General features: G+C 23.0%; 5 protein-coding genes across 11 annotated transcripts; 2 read left to right on the forward strand and 3 right to left on the reverse strand.

The window, feature by feature from the left end:
• The first annotated feature begins 292 nt into the window (after positions 1-292).
• LOC129611201 (uncharacterized) lies at positions 293-1,091 on the forward strand. The gene is made up of 2 exons (XM_055524192.1): positions 293-721; positions 772-1,091. Exons 1-2 carry the CDS (start codon positions 402-404, stop codon positions 911-913), a joined length of 462 nt encoding a protein of 153 aa, XP_055380167.1. The 5' UTR covers positions 293-401; the 3' UTR covers positions 914-1,091.
• An 84-nt stretch (positions 1,092-1,175) lies between these two features.
• On the reverse strand, positions 1,176-1,743 carry LOC129611186 (protein bcn92). The gene has a single exon (XM_055524178.1). The coding sequence runs from the start codon at positions 1,491-1,493 to the stop codon at positions 1,257-1,259; it is 237 nt and encodes a 78-aa protein (XP_055380153.1). The 5' UTR covers positions 1,494-1,743; the 3' UTR covers positions 1,176-1,256.
• Positions 1,744-2,273: 530 nt separating this feature from the next.
• LOC129610949 (mediator of RNA polymerase II transcription subunit 31-A) lies at positions 2,274-6,030 on the forward strand. Of its 7 annotated transcripts, none has more exons than XM_055523785.1 (5): positions 2,274-2,393; positions 3,021-3,105; positions 3,341-3,376; positions 4,230-4,319; positions 5,083-6,026. In XM_055523785.1, the coding sequence occupies exons 2-5, from the start codon at positions 3,078-3,080 to the stop codon at positions 5,460-5,462; spliced, it is 534 nt and encodes a 177-aa protein (XP_055379760.1). In that variant the 5' UTR covers positions 2,274-2,393; positions 3,021-3,077; the 3' UTR covers positions 5,463-6,026. The 7 variants fall into 7 exon arrangements, with proteins under 7 accessions (XP_055379760.1, XP_055379763.1, XP_055379765.1 ...); XM_055523788.1 differs by having other exon boundaries at positions 2,283-2,503; positions 4,239-4,319; positions 5,083-6,030; XM_055523786.1 differs by having other exon boundaries at positions 2,285-2,503.
• Positions 6,031-7,801: 1,771 nt separating this feature from the next.
• LOC129610860 (uncharacterized) lies at positions 7,802-14,095 on the reverse strand. The gene is made up of 3 exons (XM_055523627.1): positions 14,079-14,095; positions 10,544-10,591; positions 7,802-8,147 (listed from the first exon to the last, which is right to left on the reverse strand). Exons 1-3 carry the CDS (start codon positions 14,093-14,095, stop codon positions 7,910-7,912), a joined length of 303 nt encoding a protein of 100 aa, XP_055379602.1. The 3' UTR covers positions 7,802-7,909.
• A 1,948-nt stretch (positions 14,096-16,043) lies between these two features.
• LOC129611096 (uncharacterized) lies at positions 16,044-26,483 on the reverse strand. The gene is made up of 3 exons (XM_055524044.1): positions 26,326-26,483; positions 18,392-18,562; positions 16,044-16,947 (listed from the first exon to the last, which is right to left on the reverse strand). Exons 1-3 carry the CDS (start codon positions 26,363-26,365, stop codon positions 16,454-16,456), a joined length of 705 nt encoding a protein of 234 aa, XP_055380019.1. The 5' UTR covers positions 26,366-26,483; the 3' UTR covers positions 16,044-16,453.
• Between the last annotated feature and the right edge of the window lie 328 nt (positions 26,484-26,811).

Consider the following 26,811-nt stretch of genomic DNA (forward strand, 5'->3'; position numbering starts at 1 on the left):
AGATATGCAATTATTTTCGAGGTTAGTTTTTTTAATTTAGTATGATTAAATGGAAGCGCTTTTTCGTTTTGTTAAATTGTTAGTTTCTGCAAAAATAAAACTCTTGAAGGTAATAATAGTACATTATAATAGCGATATCAATAGAGCAACATTTCAACTTTACTGCCTTTTCCTCTCTCCATACACTTTTTGAAAAGTCCATAAACGGCAATACTTACCTTCATTTTTCTGGTAAAAAAAAACAATATCAAATCGATGTGTATTTTGTATGTATGTACAACTGTATGTGATGCCAAATTTATAATAGCCCGTTGTTTGGATTGTTGATTAAAAATTGGAATTTAAGACCGCAGGAACGCAATTACACCAAAGTGTAAAACTATTAACTTTGAAAATGAAAAATGAAATTTCAACAAATTGCAAAACATTTCGTAATTGCTGCAATAATTTTACAAATTAATGTGTCAATCATAGTGGAGTGTGAAGGAGAACATGAAGTGATCAAAAAGCAAGGAGTTCCTGTTACAGAGGTTGCAAACAATACCACTTTTTCCGGTAGTTCCACGACAGAAAAGATTAAGAATGTTAGTGACTCAGCCAATTTTACCAAAAATATTTATACATCGCAAGATGAAATGCCTGATTCATTTAAAACGGGATTTTATATACTAATGTCTGTAGGATTGGTCGGGCTTAGTTTTATTATTTACAAGGCTTTCAAGTAACCTTTTTTATGTACACATGTATATATTTTAATTTATATATTTTTAGATTAAGAATGACTCGAGCAGAAAGGAAATATGGAGTTCAAGGAGACAGAAACGCTCAAGAGCTTACCCCTCTTCCGACTTCAATAGACGAAGATAGCGACACTGAGGACCAAACAATTTTTGAACTTATTCGGCCGAAATAATAAGCTCATTTAATTAGATATAAAATTTATACAAATTTTTTGCTGTTAGCCTTTATAGTAACGTTAGCCTTAATACTTAAAAAATCACTACCACTTATTACAACTATTTTATACTAAAACGAATTAATATTTTTCAATGTGATAAAATTTTGATTATAAAGTAATATTTTTCCATTAACATGATAGTTTTCATTTTTGAATTTAGAGCTGTTTTGTTGTTATGGACATTTGAAAAAAAAAATTAAAAGTATACATATGTTTTTCTAAATCCAATCAAGGAAAATTGAAAATTTCTAATTCAACTTTATTTCTAAAAAACATTATGTAGGTAACATATTTAAAATTATTCTATTATAAGTTTATCAGCTGCATACAAACTCCCAATAATTACTTGCCTTTTTATCATTTCTAAATTATCTTCAGCCTTTTTTAGTTCCTTTTCTATTAACTTTGGATCTTTTATATTAGCTTTTTCTTTAAATTCATCTCTAATTTTTCTTAAAGCATACATTCTTATATTGTATGCTGGAAGTTTCCCAGCCTCACGAAGAAGTGTCTTGTATAAAGTTAAAGTATTCATTCTCTTATATGTATCTATTAGATTTGCTTTCGCAATACTACGATATCGAGGATTATATGTAGCTCAAATTTCTGATTAATAAATTTAAAATTCTTTCATTTATTATTCTCATAAAATAAATAGTTTCTTGTCTTTTTTAACTCTATACAAGTAATTTTATAATTTATTAAATGCTTTTAGCACGCTTTTGCGTTTTAATAAGGAAAATATTACTAAATGTTAAATATTTACATTAATTTCATTTGACATTTTCCTCATACTTCTATAATATTGCTATTAATCAGCTTACTAACATTGACATGACAAACATTACGTTATTAGTTTGTCAAATTACTAAGAAGTATAACTTCATTCAACTCTGAAGGTGATTTTGTGTTTGATTGCAATTTAAAATTATTTTGACTATAAATTTTTGTTGGGTAATAATTGCTTTAATATTGACATAATTTTTTTATGTAGCAAATTTTCTTTTTAATAAGGAAAAATAAAAGAAATAATTATAATATTTCTAGATGGCTTTTAAAAATATTCTAATTAAAATTAGAGAATAATATGTACTCAACAATTAAACAAAAAAAAAGTTAAAATATTCGGCTTCGGTATTACAAATATTCTTTTTCGGTTTTATGCTAGATTTTGTTGAGCTGAACATCAAAAATAAAGGTTTGTATTTCCAATTAAAATAATTGTTTTTAATAATGGCAATACTAATTTCAAAATGTCATTATTTAACATACTGAAAGTCAAAATTGTAGCTATCAAATTTTTTATTTCATTTACATATTTATAAATTTACTATCTTTATCTTCACAAAATTTGATTAATAAATTTTTATAAAATAAAATTTTTAAAGTTTACGTTTCAAATATATAGTATAAAAAGTTTTCAGAAAAACGTTTGGTAATTAAAAAGTCGTAATATTATTTTTTTTTACAAAAACCAAAACATTTTTGAAATAAAAAAAAAAAAATATTGAAAATTTTTGCGACTGATGACGTCTTATACGGGTAGTGAGTAAATTAAATTATAGAAATATTAAATCAAATTCGAGAATTATAAAAAAATACTTTTAAATTTATTTAGTGTAGTAATACCAAATATATCTTACTAATTCTTGTTTTTTAACTACAAATTTTTTTGTTTTGGCTCTTGAGAGTTAATAAACCTCTCCCTACTCACGAAATTTTTTTTTTATGGCTTCTGGATTTTATATTTTTGTTTTCAGTTATTGCAAATATTTTTTTTATTTTGTATTTTATTTTTAACACAAATATCTGTTGAAAATTGGTTAAAGGCATCATTAATCAAACGCGTTCGAAGATTTCACAAATGATGAGCCACCCGGATCATATTTTACATACTATAAAAATCTTTTCATAAAGAATATCTGGACATTGTGATCAAATTTGTATATAATGTAAATATTTTTTAAATTTAAATTCAACAAAGAAAAAAAATGGTGCCTTGTACTACATTTTCAACTAAATATACAATCATAATTATATTAATCTGTTTAAATTTTGCAAGATTTTTTTCTTTCATTTTGAATATAATTTTCCTTAATTCAAAAAAAAATCATTCATCATGTCTAAAATGTATGGCAAAGGGAAGAGTAAGTATCAACATTCATTTTTTGTTTTTGATTTCATAACTTTTATTTTTGAAAAAGGCATTGGCAAAACGATTCTTGTATAATATGTAAATATATTTATATGTGTAAAATTTTTCAAAATTAATTGTTAATATGTACACAGAAACCTTTAATTCAATTCATGTTATTTGAAAAACTAAGTTATTATTCAAATGTTATTTGGAAAAAAAATTGATATATTATTGTATATTTGTAGGCGGAGCGGTCGGTGGCAATATGGCTTTGAAAATAGGTAAGTGATTATTTATTTTAAAAAAGGTGATAATTTTGACAACCGCTTAGTGATATTCCTTTCATATCTTTAAATATCCACATACTTCAACTTCATATTCAGCTTATGAGGTTCCAACAGGGCATAAAAATTTTAATCCTTATAGATAGTACTTACGACACGTTCCAATCATTTTAATCAAATTCAAGGCACCCAATTTATTTTGCTTTTATAAACAAGAAATCTAATTGAAAAACTGAGACATCTGATTAAAAAAATAATTTTGTTTAAACTAATTCAGAAAAAATGAGTTATTGAATTTTGTAAATTGTTTAAAGCAAATGTAAGAGCTAGAGAATAAGTTCTAAACCATTCTAAAACTTATTCACATCGCAATTGTAATTGACTTTGAATAGAATTGCTGATTTCACCTTAACACAATAAAAGAAATACATACATATGTACATATTATATGAAGGTTATTTACATTTCTATTTATTCAATGTAAGGTTTAAAACCTAATCTGATTCGACTTTAAGCAAATAAATTATACAAAACTATCGATGAATTAGTCCATGTTTAAAACATGAGCAATTTTTTTCTCATTTAAATTAAGAATTACAGAGTACATACTCAATAACACTGAGATATTTGAATAACTTTTGAAAGAATTGTTTAATTACAAATTTTGTGATTGGAGGAGGTATTTTTTTCTAAATATCGAACGAAAAAAGAATACGTTTTTGATTCTAATAAATTTTTTTATATTATAGTTTCGTTTTTCTTTTTTTATTTTAACCAAAATTGTTTTTATTTTCAAAAATAAAAAATCTAATTATTGATTAAAATTGAAAAATTTTAATATTTTGCTTAGCACCGATAGAATCTGAAGAGAATGCAAAACTCCGGTTGCAGATAGAATTGGAATTTGTACAATGTTTAGGAAATCCAAATTATTTAAATTGTAAGTATTATATTTTGAACAAAATATTATTGTGGCAAATTTTAGAAGAAATAAAAATGCTTGATTTGCTTTCTAAACAACTAAAGTTTTTTATTGGGCATTTATACATTTTAATAAATTTCCTTTTTAGTTGAAAATTTTTGAATGTTTAATATTTGTCGCTGTATTTATACGTAATAGAAATGAATTTATAAATATTTATAATATTACGTCACCTTAGATCATAAGCATCCCAAACCTCATTTTAACAATTTTACGGATTAACCTTTTTTGAATTTGTAAATTTTTGTCTCCCGCTTTGTGATTTTATAACTAGACAAAATCAAGTCAGATTGTTATAACTTTTGAAGTTTCATTTTTCTGTATGTAAATCGAAACGTTTAATAATTTTTTTCTAGGAAAATTTTGACTTAGGATATTTTTGTAGGGAAGTTTTCTGGGCAGAACAATCCTATGTCCCTTTTTGTAGACGGATATAGGATGTTTCATAGGATAAAGCACAAACGGACGGATTTTTGCTCTTACAGAAATATGGTTTAGTAATAAAATTAATTCATGCGTATGAATTAAAAAAATACTAAAATAAAATAAGAGAAAAAAACCTATTTTGCAAAAAGTTGGACTTGGGATAATTCTGATCTAAGGTGGCGACTTCCGATTTATTTTTTATTTCTTTCAATAGCAAAATTTTGTATCACAATAAGAATTTGTATAATTAAAGTTTTGAAACTAATTTGTCAATAAATAATCATTTTAATTTCAGTTTTAGCTCAACGTGGCTACTTTAAAGACCAAACATTTATAAACTACTTAAAATATTTATTATATTGGAAAGAACCGGAATATGCCAAGTATATTATGTATCCAATTTGCTTGTATTTCTTAGATCTCTTGCAATATGAACATTTCCGTCGAGAAATAGCAAATACACAATGTTGCAAATTTATAGATGATCAAGCTATATTACTTTGGCAACATTATACCCGTCGTAGAACTAAGTTATTAGCACAAAATGATAATGCTAATATGTCTGAGCATCATAATCAAAATGGTAGTGTTGGAAATAATAGTGTTGTCGGGGGAAATATAAACTTAAATGCAACTACACCACAGCAAAATGGTATTTTGCAAAAAAACAATTGAAACATTGTTCAATAGACTAAAAATAATATATGTACACATAACTTTATTTCATATTGAAATTAAATTTAGATGAAATACGATAAATAATATTATAATATTATTTTCGCTTACATAACTACTGAAAAAGAAAAATCATTTATTTCGTTTAAATAAAAAAAAAATATTTATAAAAATGGTAATATTTTTTTTAGTAAAAATTTGCTTGGAAAAAACTGGAAGAATCAACAATTTTTGATTTTTCAGTGTATTTATGAATACATATCAATTCTTTGCTGTACAATGCTCATATAAAGGTCTGAAATTTGTAACTTGTAGTGAAGCTGCCATGAATCAGATTAGAAGTCGAAACCCATTTAATAAAACAATTGAAAATGTTTTTTTAAATGAACAAGACAAATTTTCAAATCAAAGTCAATACAAAAAGGACAAGCTGTCGTGCTGTCATTTTTATTCCTTTATTTAAAATTACCAAATATATCTACATCGAAAATGATGATAAAATAAGTAGAATAAAATGGTTTAAATAATAAGTAATTTGATGGGTCAAAAGATCTAATATGTATTTCATTATTTTTCGTAATTTCACACAAATATTTTTTAGCGATTAAAGAATTATTGCAAACGTTCCAAGTTAAATCACTTTTGGCAATGCCATATTTGAAAGATATTTTATTATATGCAAGTGTAACTTAAATTTATAATAAATGACTAGTCACTTTCCTATTGTCAATATGCAGTTCTGGTAAATTTTAGGATTTTTACTTGGAAAATAGTTTAATACATATTTGGAAAAATGAAAAAAATGAATAGCATTTACATATATTTCTATTAATGTGTTTATTTATTTTAAATTTTTAAGGATGCAATCAAATAAATAAATAGTTCATATAAATATTTATTACAACAATTAATAAACTACAGTACTTATTTGGTTGGAAATAAATTTTTCAAAATAAACTTGTATAAATAAGATATTTTTGTGCGATTTTTAATATTTAATGATAAAATAGAATTTTTAACTGCATAATTGCTACATTTACTACCAAAAATTAATAAGTGAGAAAAGTTTTAAAAATGAATTAAAGTGGAAAAATGAATGACAAAACTTTAAAAATTAGCAAAAATGAAAAACAATTGTTTAAAAATTGAGTAAGTTACAAAATAAATTAATAAATAATACGTAGTTATATAATATAATTAATATATACATATTTCGAACTCTATAGTCATTTTTATTTTAATTTTTTTAAACACTAATGTGTACTTTAAATTATTTCTATCAGTTATCTGTGTATTTAAGAAATAATTATCAATTTTGCTAATTATTAAAAATGTTTAACTCAAGCTTTCAATTAACTATTGAAATTCATGTTCTTTAAAGTAAAATAGTTGAAAATCGTACAAATAACCTCCTCATTATTTTATCTTTTTTTTCTTTTTCCTATCGCACATTACAATTTTTCAATATTTGATGTGAAATTCCTCTTGCCAATATTTGAACGTATTTCACTTAAATATTACAATTTCCGAATATTTAATTTATTTTGTAATATTATTACAAAAAGTCGTGCAGAACCTCAAACTTTGATTAACCAAAATGAGTAATTATATACACAAAAATTATTTGAATATATTTGAAAAATTTTTATCACTTGCCTTATATTAGCACTTTATAATGGCACTCATATAATTATTCTCATATTTATTTTAAAAAATTTTGAACATTCTATGTAGGTACAATGAAGTTTTCTAATGAAAATGAGATTCAAATTACTTGTTATACAATTTAATATATTAAATATATTTATGTATATATGTATATCCATATACATTTATAAACACCAGAATATGAAAATTATCTTTCATATCGAAAAAAACCAGTAACTCCTTCATTTATTATTGAATATCTCGATTAGAACATTTTACGATAGTTATTAAAAGTTTATAACATTTCGATAGTTTTGTTTTAACTTAGATCTAGTATAAAGAACATTCGAATAATCCAAACTGCAAAGTCTGTGAGAATAGCATGCTCGAAGTCGATAGTTGAGCTTAAAGTTCTGACAAAATTATTAAGTTTTTTTTATAATTACTGCAAAAATACGTATTATAAACTAGAAGAAGAGCATCTATTATGCTACAACAATGTTGGTTATTGCAGAATTGCTCACAAATTCAAGGAATTCAAAATCTCACATCTCTACTATGATTCCCTATTTTAAACTTCCTTTATATTAGAATATTGTAAATTAATTAAGATTAATTTAGAATGTAAATGTATGCATTTGTTTGGATTAAACTAAAAAAATATATGGAATGATCCGTCTCAAATGTTTTCTAAGAGTTCATTTAGCAATATTATTTTCAATTCAAATATTTTTTATTACAATTTTTATTTAAATACATTCTTGTTTTTGTCGCATTTTATTAGAAAAAAACAATAACATTTAAAAATCAAATAAATCCTCTATGCCACCGCCACCAAATAAGCCACCTCCGCTATTATCACTTAAACCGAAATCAAAACTAAAATCGTCATCATCAGCATTTGGTGGTACAAAAGCTCCATTAAATAAACCAGATATTCGATCTTCGACACCCATTTGTGTAGCAATTCCATAAATTAATCTCATAATTAATAATCTTATGAATCCTTGAGGTGTTGCTTCTTTTGATCCAATAAAGCTTAAAAATTGTTTATTTTCATAATTTTTATCATTAATAATTTTTTGTGTTTTCATCACTTTTCTAGACTCGCATTGCAATATAAATACATGGATTAAAGCTAAAATTAACATAATATTTTTCCAATTCATTCTTAATTTTTTTTTGTAAAATTTATAGATACTTTAAAAGACTATTACTATTTTCACTTTTATTATATTTTTTTTTTTCGATAATATTTTGCAAATTTAGTTTATTTACATTATAGCTTTCACTTTGTGACTCAGTTCAATTTAAAATCGGTAAAAAAATTCTTTTTTTTTTTACTTGTATTGGAAATATTATTTATTGCAGAGATGAGTGGATCAATGTATGTACGTTCTATATAATTTAATCATGCAATGTTGATATGTTCAATTATTATAGATCAACATCAATTATTAAACAAATTTGGTTCTGGAATCAATGATTAAATTACAAATAATTATAAATGAATAATAACTTTTAAATTAAAAATAATTATCACCAAATACACCCATTTCGAAACAGAAAGAAGGCACTTAAAATAATATAGTGTTGATCAGTAGCACGCGAAAGTTCAAATGTTTATTGAAAGAATGTGAATCAAAGAAATTTTGTTTTTCTTCACATTATTTTATTTTGATTATTTTTATTATGGAATACATCAGAAGAATATATTAAAAAGGTAAAAGTTACGCCGTTATTTTAAGGTTTTTTTACATGTATATATACTTTATATTATTTCACAGTGAGTGATCGAAATCTGTTTGTTTTATTAACTTCTTTTAATATTCTTAATCTTAAATATTATTTTCGTAGCTAATTTGTGTTTCTGGCCAAAATAATAACATTTTTGCAAAGACAATTAATGAACTTTTTGTTGTGATTGCATTTAACTAGCAAAATTTTTAGTTTATGAATAAGAGTCTCTAGAAGATAATTGAAAAAAGTGGAATCATGTTCAAAAATTGAGAACTCGCATCATGAGTGTTGTAGATTAATAAATGCAAAAACTGTAATTGTAAACAAAGGTAAAGCTTAAATGGATTCAATCTCAGTATGAAATTGTAAAGTATTAGTAGATTGTAGAATGGGGCGATGACGCACCGCGACCTGAAAAATCTATAGTGCCCCCCCCCTTACGATCGTCCAGTGTCCCGCCTAGAGCACTAGTAAGTGCATCATATTAATTTTTATTGATAAAAATAATAAACTTTGATTGCTGAACCTTTAATTTTCTAATTTTCTTAATGGACAACTTTACATAGGTAAAATTTCACTTACAGCGATTCAACAAATTCTAAAATTTGCGATTCACCAAATATTTAAAAATGATTTAATATTTGTTTTAATTATTACTTAAATTTTAAAAAGAGAAAGAAATTATTACTTCTACTTATTTAGAAGAAGAATTATAAAGTACACGTACGTATTTCGGACCTTATTTGTAATATCAAATTATAAACTTTTTACTTTCTTTTAATTTGCATTTTTTTATATATAAACTTCAATAAAACCAAAAAAAAAAAATTATGCTTGAAAGTCCAAAAGCTCGTCTGCTTTTGATATTACAAATTTTATAAGGTAACATAGGTAATCAAAATGGATGGAAGAAGTTAAAGAATATAAAGGTATGCGCATAAATTATGTGTTATGTATACCGCATCAAATTGATTTCATATGAAAATTGTAATTAATTTAATTAAATATTAAAAATGTTTTAACATAATTATATTATTAATTTTTCATTAAGCTAAACTTTGTGTAATTTATGTGCACCGAATATTGAGGTGAGGATTGGTGAATAAAGTCAAAAGATAAAAATTCTTTATTTTCAAATCAATTTACGTTTTTTATTGATCATATAAAAATTCGCTTTAAATTTAATTAGAAGAAAAATTAGTTGAAATATTTGTTTTGGCTTAGACCTCATAAAACAGGACAGAATTCATTGATATGGTCTTTTTATTAATTTTGGTTATTTGTTTTATATACAGCAGGTTTCAATTTCTTTATTACTTAAAATATATTAATATATGCATAAGTATAATCAATTAAATTCAATATACCATAGTATTTATACATTCTAAACATTGTTGTTTGCCATCTTTAAAATATCTAAACAATTTTCTTACATAAATTTCCATCTTATTTTTTCACTAGTCAAAGTAGTGTTAAGGTATTTAAAAAATTTTCAATGGTTAGATTCTTTTGTTTCAGAAATTCCGAAAAAGAAAACTTTTCTGTCTTCTGATTTCACTATTTAAGATATTTGGGAATGAAAGTGAAGCATCACAAATAACCATAATTAAAATATGTATGTATGCCTATGTGTATAAATTAATTTTAGAAGCTTAAATGTGAATTCAAGCCCTTGATAGTCTTTTTGAATTTACCCAACACGTAATTCAATTACCAATCTTTGAATGGAACTATCAACGAAACTAAAATAAAATAAAGATGTTAACTAATTTGTTTCATGTAACTATACATAATTGTAACAGTCTGGTGGATTGTTATGGAACTAAAGAAAATAAATGTTTGGATAACGCAATTTTGTTTCTAGTAGCAAGTGTATTACGAGTATTACGAATATACGGTAGGTATACAAATAAAATTGAAGAATAAAAAAATGATTGCTTATTAATATTATATAATTGCGTTATATAAAGGGCAACTTTATATAATATGTAGGTATTTATAAATAAATATGCTTTATACCATGGGAAAATAATGGTGAATTAAGATACTAATTGTATAAGCATTATGTAAACGCCTCAAAGTTTCAAATAAATAAAAAACAAGTTTAGATTAAACTAAATGAATATTAGTCCAGGTAGTATAAAAAAGTTATGGTTTTCGAATCGAATCCTAAACACCTTTCTTAGACGTATTTATATGTGAAGAAATTCGATAATTTTTACGTCTCATTTTAGAAAAAGGATCCAATATCTCTATATTACCTTATATAGTGCACATTTTAACCCCTTAATTGTCAATCAAATTTATGATCTGGAAATTTTAATAAAATGTTAAATATAAAAAAATGGCTACACGTTAAACCGTTAACTTGCCAATTTACTGTATTAAAGAATTTCTTAAAATTTCATTTTTAAAATTATTTTAAATTAAAATCAAAAATCAACCTATTTCTTTTTCAGAATTAAAATGCTTAAGAATTAAATTGTTGTTTTTAAATTCAAATAATAAAAAAAATTTATGAATTTTTAATGAAATTAGATGAATTACCATAACTAATTTAGACAAATTTTCGTTGTAGTTATTAAAATCAAATTATTTCTTTTCCTTTTGGTGCAAGTATAAGACGGTAGGTATTTGATTAACCTTTCCAACGCGTCTTCCGTTGAAGTTCAATGTTTTGCTTTATATCATATTTTTTTTATTTATTTATTTTGTGTTTTTTTTTTTTTTTGAATTTTAATCGTGTGATTTTTTACAATTTAATCTGTTAAATAAAAAAAAATTTTTTTTTTTGGGAAAACAAAAAGTTTTATTGCATGTTGTTTAATTTGACGCAAAAGTGATTTGGTTTTGTTAGAAATAAAGATCGAAAGAAATTTTAAAAGCTTTATAAAATTTTAATGGAATAAGAAATGAGTTTGATTTCAATTTCCTGTACTGTGTGTAGTTGCGACTGTAATATTCTCTTAAATAATAGTTGAACACTACAAGTTCATGTAGTCCTTGATTTTTCTTGAGCTTCTCAATTAGATTATGTACATAACATTAAAAACAAAATAATCTTCATCTCTTTAGTTATTACTGAATATTAGGATAGTTAATGAACACTGTAATAATTTTTTCTTCAATTAAAGCTGGCCACCTTTATTTTAATATTTAATAAATTATGACAAAAAAATGGAGATTTTCGGTATTTCTTCTTAAAAATATTCTTTTACATATACACTTTGTAATTTCACTTTTAAGTATCTTTGGCGATTTGACTAAATAAACAATGATAAAAGTTGATTTACTATACCTACGATAAGTACTCGTATGCATGCAAAGTCATAAATTTCGTCTTAAGTGTAAGCAAATAGGTTTTTTGTACACATATAAATAAAAATTTTTTCTAAGTTTCTGGTTTTTATAATATATGACGCCACACATCTTAAAAGCACTTCTCAAAAAAGGTTTGCCCTAGAAAAAGAAAAACAAAATTATTTTTAATAATATTTTGTTATTTTTTGTAATAAAATATTTAATTAGAAGATAAATAAGAATTATTACTTGCATTCAGTTAATTAAATATCTCGTACTAATTTCAAATAATAATTGTTTTTAATAGTTAATAAATATTTACAAAGTTTCAATGCGGTAATGCGTTAAAGGATGAATTTTTCTAAATTTAAATAAATGTGTGTACATATACATAAATTTATTATAGTTTTTGGTTTTTTCATACTTTATCCCTAGTTGGGATATAGGGGTATAGTACATGATGACATATAGAGAGCCATGTTCCAGAGTCTTGTTGTGACTGACCCCCTGACCGGGGTTTGAGCATGAGGTTCTTTGGTTTAAGGTTTGTACTGAAAAATTATCATAAAAAATAACACACGTACTAATTCTTATAGGAAAGCAAAAGAAAGAAATATATCGCTTCCGTATTATGCCTTTCGTACTTATATTTTGCTCAAGAATTTCGTAAATCATAATTATTGTTCATGTACGTTTCTCGTTCAGTAAAAAAAAGTATTCGTCCCTTACATTCGAGAAGAAGCCGTAGTAATATTGACCTTTAAAATTTTAATGACGCTACATACGTATAAATAGAGGTTTTTGATATTTCATTCTTTTAAATAATTAAAAAGAAAAATTAATAAATACTAGTTTTATAAATATGTACTGTGATTATTTTTAATACTATACATACATATACATTATGTATATAAATACATATTATAAAGCAAAAGTGAATAGCATACTTTTCGGCTCATATTTTCATATTGATTTCACATTTTCATCTTCCTTTAATTGTTTCCGTTCTATTTTTAAGAGCCTTTTTCCAATTAACTCATTATTTTAAAGAACACACAAAATAAAGCAATTATATTTAAAAATATATTGAAAAAATATTAAAAACTAGCCGGTTTAGTAAAATGTATTTGTTAGTATAATTCTAAAAAGGTGTGTTATTTTTTAATTAATGTTGATATTTGGAGTTTGCTATTAATTTGTTTACTTGTTATACATATACTGTTGCTATACTGTTATTGTTCCTGCGAAGAAAGTTCATTTGCTTAAACATAGGAGTTACTTTCAAAATACCAACAATTCCATATTTACGCCACTAATCATACAAGCAATAATTGTATGAAAACATTAATTTATTTGTTTGCCTACAAAATAGGTGTAGTTTTTATAAATAATTTGTGTATTCTTAACTTTTTTTTAATTTTATATGTCATCATCATAAAATATAATATTTTTATTGTTCTCTAATAAAAAGTATGTGCCTTTTCTGGGGGGCACGTCTTTTAAATTTGACTTGAAATAAAAACAAAATTATAAAAATTGTATTTATTAATAAAAGTGTGTGTACATATGATAAAAATAATTAATCCATTAAATATGGGAGAAAATATGAGATAATAAAGAAAAAATTGTCATACGATTTTTAAATTTAAAAAACAAATTCTTAAAAATTAAAAAGTTGGATCGAAATTCTTGAAATTTGACGTCATTAGAAAAATTCTAGGTAAATTCATTCAGAAAATCAAAAAATATTTTCAACAACTTTTGATTGACTTCAAAAAAAAAACGGAGGAAATTAGTAATGAAAAACTATTTAAAAAATAAATAAATTTTTTTTTTATTTTTATGAAAGAAACTAACGTTTTATTGTACATATTATGTACATAAATAAGCATGTATAAATCTTCAAACAAATATTTATTTTTTACATACCTCTGCAAAGTTATCATGCCTAAATAAATTTTGATTAGCTTTTCCATATAATACGCAAGTTAGAGTCCTTCTCTAACGGCTTGAGGGGATTTAATGCTACAAAAAAAAAAAAAAATAAAAAATCTAAACAAAACTAGCATATTACGAAAAATAATAAAATTTAATGCAAATTTCAATTTTTAAGGATTTATAGGGTAAGTATCACTTACATTACATCTTTAAGTTTGATTTTGAAAAACCTTTAATAACAATATGATCATAAATGTATGTAAATATCTTGTACTCTCACTGAATACAATATCATATAGGCACAAATCAATATTTTTTGTCTAATAAAAAGACAACTATAGGTATTTTATACTCGTGTTCGCTTAAAAACTTATTTAAGTCAATCACGAATAATTTCATCACATGTCCAGACCTTGACATACAATGTTAATCGAATAATATTTGAATCAAATTTAGTTGAAATTCTAAAAGAGAAAAGAACGTGCATTTCATCAACATTATCTACATGCATATCATAATATTTTAATGGACTTTTGGTCAAAAGTCCAGTGAGCAATACTGAAATTAAGGAAACAAAATTGAACAACACCAGCATTCAAGAAGATCTCAACGCAAAAGTGATTAAAAAAAAATTTAGTTTGTTTGATTATGGCATTATTGCAATAATCTCTAAATTTTTTTGTTTTTAAATCTATTTGTGCAATTAATTTTCATTTACTTCTTATTTATTCCTAAAAACAAATTACATATGTGTTTATACTCGTACATAATAGAGTTTATTCTGAGAAGTCAATCACTATCTGACTTAGTGATATTTATCGTAAAAATTTCGAAATTTTTATTATATAAATACAAATCTTTAATTTTTTACGATAAATATCACTATCATATTAAATCACTTTACAGAATAAGCTTCAATATGCAACGGTTACGAGTTAACACTCAGAAAGTGAGCCTTTGTTGTGTTTTGTAATTGAAGTATTTTAAGCTTAAATGATAACAAAAAATCAATTTTATATACGTGATTAGAAAAAAGAACAAATACTCAATATCTTTATATTTGTGTAGTAAAAATCATTACTGACCTGCATTGTAAACCATTAGTTGAGGATTTCTGAAGGTTAAAATTTACACAAGATTAAAAGCTATTTTTTGGTGGAATCAATAAAAAGCACTGTTTTCGTTTCATGGGAATCAATGGGAAAGCTGATAAATATAGGCTTGCAGATATATTATACAGATTCAGAATAATGGCATTGTACAACAAAGTTACGTCGATTTCGGTCATTTAGCACTCTATAGTCTAGAATATCGGACGTTGTTTTTTTTTAAATGGACTATTGATATTTCTTATGCGAATTCAGATAAGTATTATACTAATTTTAAAGTTAGAAAATATTTACTTGTTTTTGAATCGAACTTAGGATTTTAGAATTGAAAAATGATGAAATTAAGAATAGTTCCTAATTTTAGATGATTTTCTTTGAAAATTTCTAAGATGGGACACAATATTAATAAAAAAAATTTGGTCTAACGCATTTCAAACTTGATATTTCAAATTTGTATATAAATATTAATTTGTACTGGAATTTTCTTATTTCAGCTCATTTTAAATAAAAATTAAATATTGCTTCGTTTTGGGCTTAAATTAACCAACAATTCGATTAACTGGTCCTTTATACTCCCTATTCCCAACAACATAAGTTTATGATTCCAACTAATGACATTATCGCTGCTTTGGATGAAAAAGAGTTTTGAAATTACAAATGGATTTTGTCACTTTCAAAAGAAACCATCCTTACGATTTCCAAATTATTCAATCTTATTATTTTAAATGTGGCATTAAAACAAGTCAATTATATTAATTTAAATATTTTCAAAACTATTATTTTTCATTTATTTCAAATTTTATCACAATTATTACATAATTATTAAGTTTTTTTCATATTTTATATAAGTACTCTTTGAAATAATTCATAATTTTTACTATATTGCGGTTTAAATTCATTTTTACAATTTTACAATTTACAATACATTATTAATATTATATATACACTGGTATATATATACATATGTATGACATTAATAACATTTATTTTATGTATTTATATAAAAATTCAACAAAATATTTTATTTCCTATTTTCTTTTTTTTATATACTTAAATAACAATTCAAATATCACAGCCTTTTTTTCAATATTTTTTTTTTTTGTATCAAAACATTTTTCATAATTTCTTTTATATAACGGTATTTTTTTTTATTTTTAAATTTTAATTTAAAAAAAATATAAATTAAAAATTAAATAAAAAAAAAATTTGAAATTATTTTTATGAAGAACACACTATAACTAGAAAGTAAGCATAAATTTAACCAGCTTTGGACTGTTCATTATTAGAATATTCGTTAACTATCTCTAATTTGGTATGGGATGACACATTTTGTTGTTGTTGAGGTTGTTGTTGGTGTTGTTGGGATTGTTGTGGTAATGATTGTTGTTGTTGTTGTTGCAATTGCGATGATATTACCGTTTCACCTTCAATACTATAAATTTCTTTCTCTGATACTAATTTAATATTATTTTCTATTGGTATAACATAGATGGCTTTTTTTATAACACTTTCATAACTTGGCGGTGCAAATTCTCTATATGATGGTGCCGGAGATGGTGGACATTGTGTTGAATTATGACGATTGCGATTATATAATGAATTTTGATCATGATGTCTACCACATCGTCGATCAGAACAAGCCATTAAAAAGAAAAATGCAGCTAATGCTAAAAATGTTGATGTATACCATACAATTGTTATAATATCCATAGCTGTTTTTGAAGCTTCAGTACTTTTTTCTGTTGTGGTAGCTATAAAAAAAAATATATATATAATTAAATAAAAATAAACATAATATAGATAAAAAATATAATAAAAATCTAATATTATTGTTATTATGATAAGATTTATGTATATAGAAAAAATTTTATGTAACTAACCAACATAATAATATTATAAATAAGTATATATATCAACAATTATTTAGCATAGGTACTACAAGTGTCAACGAAAATTTTCGAATATTCAATTTACTGATTGTATGTAAAGTGGAATTGTTATTTGAAATAAAAAAAAAAGAGTAAGTAATAGATAGTTACTAATAAAAAATATTATATAGAATGCGAAATTTTATTCCGCAATTTAAAAATTCTTATTTTATTTACTCAATATATATATACACATAATTATTTTGATAGTACATTCAATTATATTGAAATACTTTTTAAGTGGACGGCTTTTGATTAAAAATAAATATTATTTCGTATAGACATTTAAGATTCATTCGAAGTTATAATTAATATTTAAAGTGGGCTCTTAAAGTTTTATTAGCTTAGTAATAAAATAATTTGTTTTATATAAGATTTTGAAAAAAAAAAATTAAAAGTGAACAAAATAATCTTTTTGTTGACATAGATTTTATTGATTCAAAATATTGACAACACGTTGCGGAGCTTAATAAACACCATATATTGTAGATATATACAATCAATCCGCATGTTAAAAATTCGCATTTTTATTTGTTTACACAATTTTCATGCAATATTTTATTAATATATATTTATTAAATGATATTAATTAAGGAAATTGTTAATTAAATTTACATTTCTTTTATCAAATACCAATTTAAAAATACACAAAACACTTCAATTCTGTACCGATAAAAACGAAAGTATTTAATAAATGAAAAAATTCAATGCAACCTGCTGTTTATTTTTAGTAGTGAAACTATAAGCGCATAGTAATCAAAATTATAACATTTCAAATTTCTATAAAAATTTCGGAGAAATTAACTATCGAAAAATTTAAAATTGAATTGTTAACAATTTGTAGAAAGTAGCAAAATAAATAGATCATTACCACCAATAGTATAAGGTTGTCACACAAGTTTTTATTTGAAATAAAAATTAAATTGTAAAAGGAGATTTTTCATTTAAAATAATAGTAATAATCCCAACTTCTGAAATGTATATTAGTAAAAATTTCAGTCGCAAAAATGTTTAGTCACTCCGTTATTATTCTCACACATAATTCTAAATGCAATTCTTAAATTCAACGATTAGAAAATTTTTGCTTGTCATTAAAGAAATTTCAAAAATTGGAAATTTTTTTTTATTGACTAATCCATCCACTTCAGCTTTAAAATTAACTCGAAATTTTTCAAGTTTAGCATCGATTAAAATTTAAGATTCAAATTATTTTTTAAAATTCTAAGATATTAATTATTTTAAATGATAAAAATCACAATATACTTACAATGATTTGATGATTCATCTAATGTTTTTGGTTCTAATTTATTATTTTTTTCTTTTCTATTCTCAACTAAAATATTGTCATCCTCTGTTAATGAAGAATCCGTAGATAAATCTATTACATCTATTGCATCTATTACTTTTAGACAGTGTACTCGTTGTATTAATGCTGTTACTAAAATTGTAAAAATTAAAAATGAAAAAAAAATACAAAAATTAATTAATAATTTATTTAAAATGAATAGTAAATTATTTTTTAAAATAAATTATTTAATTTTAAAAATATTATATAAAATTAAAAATATATATTTGAATTAAAAACAAAAATTAATTAAATAATAATTATTTATAATTACTAATTTCACATTTAGCTTCTTTAATCGCAAAAGCAAAAAATATAACTGTTTTAAAATTATTAATTATTAAAGGAAAAAGTTGAAAAATTTTTTCTACGTATACGCCTGTGCACATACGCCTGCCTGTTCAAAATTTATCTAGGTGTATATAAATAAATAGACTATAAATTAAAATAAATTAATTATGTCCTCTTTATCGTGCTCTTATCAAAATTAATGATATATATATACATATAATCATTAATTTAATATATATATATATATAAGTTTTAGTTATTATCATGATAAATTTATTACATCCGCATGATATTTATTCAAAAGAACTTGAGAACTTGAGATTTTAATTAAGGTTTTTTAATTTTTTGAAGAATTTATTAAAAAGGAAAAATGAGAAAAAAAAGTATTTTTAAATCTAAAATTAGAAAATTTACAAGAATAAAATATTTAATTTTTCAGAATAATTAAATAAAATTAAAAAATTTTAATTAAAATTTAAACTTAGTGGGAAATTAATAACATAAATACAAATACTACAAGTGCTTAGAGTTAAAGTAAAAAATGATGTGCCTTCCTAAACCAAATTTAAAAAATAAAGTGCCTATTCGCGCTATTATATACATAAATGTGTAAATGAACCTATGTGTAATATGTAGACTCAGAATATGGACTTTCAATAGAATAATTACCCGTTCAATACCCACGTTACAAAAATTAAACGCTCTACATTTTCCAATTTATTACTTAGTGCCAGTACTTTTGATGTAAAAACTTTTATAAACTCATATACCAAAATTATGAATTTTTCGCAAATGTGTGGGTGTGTCAAATAACAACTATTTCTACCTTCAAACGTTTTAATTGGTGTTAAAAAAATCCTAATTAGCATCAAGATTAAATGTAGAAATAAGAAATTTTTAAAAAAGAATTCAAATTTTTCGATCTTATTTCATTTTTATTTGTGCTATACATTTTTTTTGGAATTCAGTTTTTAGGATCCTTAAAATCAGAGAATTTTTAAAATCTTGTTTCCCATATTTACAAAAGTCCCTCATGTGCAATAGATATTGATAGCTGTATAAAAAGTATTTGGATTGTGTGTACTTCTCTACCATAATTTTCCATTTTTACTCTTAATTTCTTATGAAAAGCTGTAATTCAGAGAATTTTTTTAAAAATTTTAAATCTTGAAAAAAATATTTAGGAAAATGTATAAATACGTACCGAATTTTGTAGAAATTTAAAAATGACGTCAGTATATTTAATAATTTTCGTAAAATAAGGTGAAAGAAATGACGTGCTTTTGTTTGTTTGTGAGAAACTAATACGTTCGATAGGTAATTTTAATAAATTGTAAATTGCATAGTATTAAGTCATATATTATGACATACATACAAACATATATTATTTTCTTTTATCAAAAAATATTTCATAAAAAATTAAGTAAAATTATATTAGTCACTTTTTTAATATCCAAAATGACTAATATTAATTTTTTAAGAAATTTCATAATCATTAACACTTCTATAAAAAAAAAATTAAACAACGAAATTTTAAGTAGAGAACCTAATTTTGCTTTTAATTTCATTTCTTTAATATTATGAACATGGTTATAAATGAACGTATGTATATGTACAAACTCAGCTATTTTTGAAAGTCTTAATATTGTTTAAAATTATATACACAACTTGCAAATCTACATAAAAATGCAACATTTTAAAGAAATAAAAATGAATGAAATTGAAGGTTTTGAAAAAATCACATTTCTTTTAAGGATTTTATTTCTATTGAGATGCGCGTTTTCCTAAAGAAAGTAAAATAGAGATGGTAACTATTATTTTAGAATAAAAAATAAAGAAGAATTGGAGGTTGGAATTTGTTTTTGGTCTTTTGTCAATATTTTAGAAAATTTGCTTCGTTATTATTTTATTTTAATTCTAGGACTATTCTGTTAGTTCAAAAATTGTGAGATTCCGAACCCGAATTCACATTTTTGTTGCTTTAGCTTCGGCTTACGCTTCCATTACGAAGTTAATATATAAATTTTTTAATTGTCCCAGTTTTCGGCTGTGATCATGACTGTATAGCAATCAGAAAACTTGAATCTCAAACTCTGTATGCTTTATTATTTTAGATTGACATTTATTGTCATTTTGAAATCGTATTATTTTAATAATTTTGTATAAAATATAATTGGCAGCAAACCATAATGAATTCACGTGGTTTTAAAAAATCGGAGAAGAAAGGTTCATTAAAAATATTTTTAAAGTTTCCACCGAATCATTGTTTTTTCATTCTTACGTAGAAACTCTGAATACAAAATGTAATTTTCTTAGTAACAGGGAGAACTGACGTACAAACTGAATAAATTTAATTTTAAACATTTTGTTTTTCAATTTGTTTATTTTTCGAAAAGTGCTTAATTTATTAAAATCAAAACTTGATTTTTATTTTGTACTCAATCCAATATTACAGGTTTATCTATTTTTAAAACAATATTTTTTTTTTGATTCATAATTTTTTTGTTTATGTTTTGTAGAGTTTCTAACGCGAATCTATTTTTATCATCGCAATTAACTTGTTTTGAAAGGAATACACCAAAATCAAGTATAAAAACTGATTACACAAATTTAAACCGGCTTCTCATACTCTTACATACATATGTACATATGTGTATACATACATAGGTAAACATATTATGTCAATAATTATAACGATACGAGATCTATCACGTAAACATTTTTATCTGCAATTTATTTGTAATAAACACTTAAGCATGCACATATGCACATACACGTACATATAAATATTACAGTTGTAATTTGTAAAAATATAAATTATCTCAAAATGCTCAAATTAATCATTATTATGTTTGTGTCTGTTTTTTTTTTTTGTTATTTTTAATTAAATTTTCTTTCAATCGATTTTAAATAACGATTTCAAAATAAAAATTACAAAACTGAGGTGAAAAACTATGCTAAAAAAAACAAATTATAAAAAAAATAATGGCACATGTACATATACATACATAATAAGCATATATATGTTGTTATACTGATAATGTTTGCGATTAATTGCATAGAAAGCCGAAGTAATCTAAATCGTCTTAATGCAATTTTTCAGATTTTAATTGTGCAGTTAGAAAATATTTTCCACAATTATTATTGGAAAATGTGTTAACAACTATTTATACTGGGAAAAATCATGAATTTTCATTCTGTAATTTTTTACTTGTTGTTCTAAATGGGTAAATTTAGAAACATAGAAACAAAAAAAAATGTAGTTATAATATCAAAAATAAAAGCCTTTTGCGGAAAATATTTCTTTACAATAAGATTTAGGAAAAAATACAGTTTGTTAGTGAGAATATAGTAGACAGAAATCACTATTGTACTGAAAATTCACATAAATCGGCTTACGCTATTTTCATTTTGTAGAACATGCTATAAGTGTTTAATAAATGAAACCTACATTAGTATATGTTTGTGATCACTTATAAGTAATATTCTCTATTTTGATTTTTTTTTGTTATATGAACATATGTGCATATACTTCATAGTTACATACATAATGCACAATACATAAATGCATACATATATATAGGTTTGTATAAATATATCTGATTTATTTATACATTTAGTTAATACGAGCTTTTCTGGCATGATTACGTGCATAAACGTGATTTTAATAAAATTACTTATTGATAATATTGAATTAATTAAATATTTAGTAGTAATACATGAAGGTATATCTATATATACATTCATATACTACACGTAAACATTTTTATCCAAAAACATGCTTATTATTTTTGATCGATAGGCAATCTATTCTATATAATTAAATAAAAATTTTCATTAACCTTGATATACAAATTTTTTGTTATAATATAAATAGCACCTACATAAGTGCTATATATGTATATACAGTTTTTCTTACAATGGAACTTATTAAACTGTAATATTCCAAAATATAAATAGAAAGCTAGAAGGGGAAACCATGTGTATACCATTATCATATTTTTTGATGTTTACACAATAAGTTTTAATAATAATAAAAAAAAATTCTCAAGTTAAGTGTAAACTAAATATTATAGATTTTTTTTAATTAAATTTTTAATAAAACAGTAAATGTTCATATCGTAATTTTGATTGTGTGTTATTATATACATACTATATCTTATGTACTCTACATAAGTGCTATTCTATATTTTCACTCCAATCAAAATTAATCAAACCATAGGAAAAGAATTTGAATAAAGTTTAAAGTACCTTCGAATATTGGAAAACTTTGAGAACTTGTATAATATGCAGCTATTCTTGTTTTCAAGAAAATTTTGTTCAAAACATAAGACTTCAAATTATGTCGATGCTAACTATAATGGATTACAACAATTATATTCGTTAGACACAAACTGTGTTAATATGAAATTTTATTTTTTTTGGAAATTCTAAAATCTATTTACCTACATACTTACTATTATGTATTTTTAGAAGATTCTTGTTAATTTAATCGTAAAACAAGCGTAGAATCTTAAAAAAAAGTTTCTTAAAACTGATAAATTTCCTATACCTTAAAATTCTTTTTATTGAACTCTCAAAACTTTTAAATAATATTATTAAAAAATTCCAGGAAATTAAATTTTTTGAACAAAATTTTGATATAATTTTGATTTAATTATTAATTAACACATTTTTATTAGCGGGCACATAACATGTCCAATGATATTAGAAATCATACAACTTTGAGAATAGTTTTAGAAAAATTTTATTAAAATTTCAATTTAAATTAAAGTTATTTGACAATTTGATTACTTTTAATTAAAATTTGAATTTTGTTATATTAAAACAATTTGGTTTTTAAATTAAAAATCAGTATTTAATTTTAAAAGAAAATATATAGAGCATTCTATAGCTTAAATTATAACATTACATTACAAAAATTTTTAATTAAAATGCTTTGTCGTAAGCAACGATTTCCGAACTTGCTTCTTTTGTACTATCAAGATCTATCAAACATGCTATATTTAAAGATTTTGTAGTTTTGATTTATAAAAAATTTTTTATTAAGATTAGATTATTTCGAAGTTGGAACTGAATTTTAGGAAATCTCCTTTCATATTCTCCAAATTTATCAAAATAACAATAGGTAATAATTTTTGAACTTGCTTTTAATAAACGAGGTGGTACCTTAGAAATAATAAGCTGTACCTTCGTGTACTTAATTACATTATCATTTATAACAAATAGTTTAACCCCTTTTACTCCATTTTATTTCTCTTTCACATGCGTTGCCGTTGTTTATATAATACATGACACACGCATGTACACACATGACACAGTAATTCATACAAGAATATTATTAATTAAGAAAAAAGATTTTTAAAAGAATTTTAAGGCCAAAATTAATTAAAGTAAATATTAATTTTGAAAAAATCTAAATATAACTTGTTTTATTCAAATTAAAATATAAATTTTTAATTGAGATTAAAATTTATATTACAATGAAATCTAGTTGAATTCAAAAAAGAAATAAAATAAGAAAAATTCTTCTTTACTTTTTTTATTTTATTTAATTAGACATTATAAATTAAAAGAATTAATATTAATTAAACAATATTATGATAAAATATGACATCTTAAATAAAATAAAAAAAAAAGATTTTATTATTTTATTTTTTTTTCCCACTTTAGTTTTGTCTTTATTTTTTTATCACATTTGAATCTTTTAATTATCACAATAATTCTTTGGAAAATTTCAGTGTCGATTTATTTTGAATGGCGTAGCTTTGTTTTATGTTTTTCTTGCTCCCCATTACACAAATATATGTATGCGGTATTTTATTTAAGAAGAGGCTTTAGAATTTTTTTTCTAAAAATAGTACATTTATATATTATAAATAATTAAACATAATATTATAATTATTAATTTTTGAAATTATCATGTACTTTTATATATTATGGCCATAATTTAATATTATCTGAACTTGAGCATATAGCCATGTATGTGTTTGCTAAATCAATATTTATACACGTGTAAATTAATTTATTTGAATAACCAATAACTTCTTGAAAATCAAATTTTCATTAAAATTACTTTCGTGCCTTAGTTGATTAGATTAATATTCTTGTAGACAGAAAAGAGCTTCGTCAAGCGCTTCGAAACTCAGTATATATTTATTTATGTACGTACATGATGCATAATTTTATTCCAAATAATACTACTCTTTCTTTTAACACATATTGTGCCAGAATAAGTGCTCTATTTCAGAACATTCCATTTTTCTTCCCATACACATAACATTTATTTATTTATTTACTTATACAATTTACCATTTTATGTGTTGTAATACAAAATATCCAAAAAAACTACTACATTTCAATACAGATGGCATCACAATAAAATTAATTTAAATGCGAATATTATTGCGTTATGCACGATTTTAAAAAAAATAAATAAAACTAAATCGTAGTTTTATATTACATACGTGTGTATGTACTTATGTATAGTAAATAATTTTCCAGAGAGTTTATTAAAAATATATATACGCAAGGTACCTATTTATTAACACATTTTTATTATTGATTAACGCTGTCTTATTTTATTGTTATCAGAATTGAATATTTTTAAAAATTAATAAACAAAAAATAAATCTAAGGTATTTGTTATTTTTCCGAATTTTTTTCTTGTTAATTCTAATATCAATGAACAATAATTAAATCAAAAATATAATAGTAAAAACTTAGTAATTTAATCAAAATTTTTATTGCATGCAACATATATAGAATAAAAATTAATATTTTAATTATTAAAAATGAAATCACCGAAATTTTTCCACTTAATATTTTGCAGTTTATAAATATAAAATTTGAAGTGGAATTTATTGTTTTATTGTACTCATAATTAATCATGCATTTACATTAAATAGAAATCTAAAAATTCATTCACTGTATTCGAAAGTAATAAAATTTTAGGATTTTAGGTCTGAAAAATTGGCTAATCAGTTTTTCTTCCCTTCTTCGTAATTTAATATTAAAACAAAAATAACTAGAACAATTAGAAAAAAAAAAACTTTTTTGTGTATTGAAAATGAATTTTTTGCAAAAATAATTTAAGTAATTAAAAATGCAACATAAGCACATTAAAATTATGAAAAATGCACATGAACTATAATACGAGTAATGAAGACCAAATTCAAAATTATTTTCATATTTTTATAAAATAAAAGAACTTGAATTTACTTTTCTAAATCAAATAAATAATAATTTTTTACAAAATGATCTTGAATAAAATCGTTATTCACGCGCATAATATTTTATATATATACGGGGAATTTAATTCACCTAATATTTCGGAGTGATTCATGCGAGACCGGAGCTTATTAATATTTTAAAAATTGAATGATTTATTTTCTGCAATACAAATTTTCAAATGAAAAACAAAAAGAATCACTAGAAAATCTATAAAAGAATAATTTCTTAATAAAATTTGTTAAAGTCCCACTTTATGAATCACAATAGAGTAAAACATTGTAAAAAATTAATTCCTATTCTTAAAATTTATTATAATATATTGTAATACTTACCAATTAATGAAATAATTAAAAATTTCCATTTAAAATCCATTTTAATTGGTTAGATTTTTTGACTGTTTCAATTTTGATTAATAATTTTTCTTTTTTTTTGGAAAAATTTGAAATTTTGGATATGGTTGCTTTGAAAAACACAATTTTCTTTTTTTCAAATTAAATTTGAAAAATTCAATTTCGAATTATAAACAACTACAACACTTTGAAATTGTAGAGCTATTCAGAAATTTAAATAATTTTTTATTACATAAAAATTTTTAAATTTTTTATTATTCACATTTGAATTTCACTTTAAAATTTTTTTATTAAGTATAACAATTTACGAAATTTTTATGTTTTAGCAATTTCAATTTCTTATATTTTTGGTAAATTTTAAATTTGCAAGTTTGATTAGTTTTAATTTATGATTAAATATTTGTAATTATTTTTTAAGCATTTAATGTAACAAAAATCTACATTATATGTGAATGTATGAATATGTTT

Source organism: Condylostylus longicornis, unplaced genomic scaffold (assembly GCF_029603195.1).
Source record: "Condylostylus longicornis isolate FDR11 unplaced genomic scaffold, ASM2960319v2 ptg000048l, whole genome shotgun sequence".
In the NCBI taxonomy this organism is placed as follows: domain Eukaryota; kingdom Metazoa; phylum Arthropoda; class Insecta; order Diptera; family Dolichopodidae; genus Condylostylus; species Condylostylus longicornis.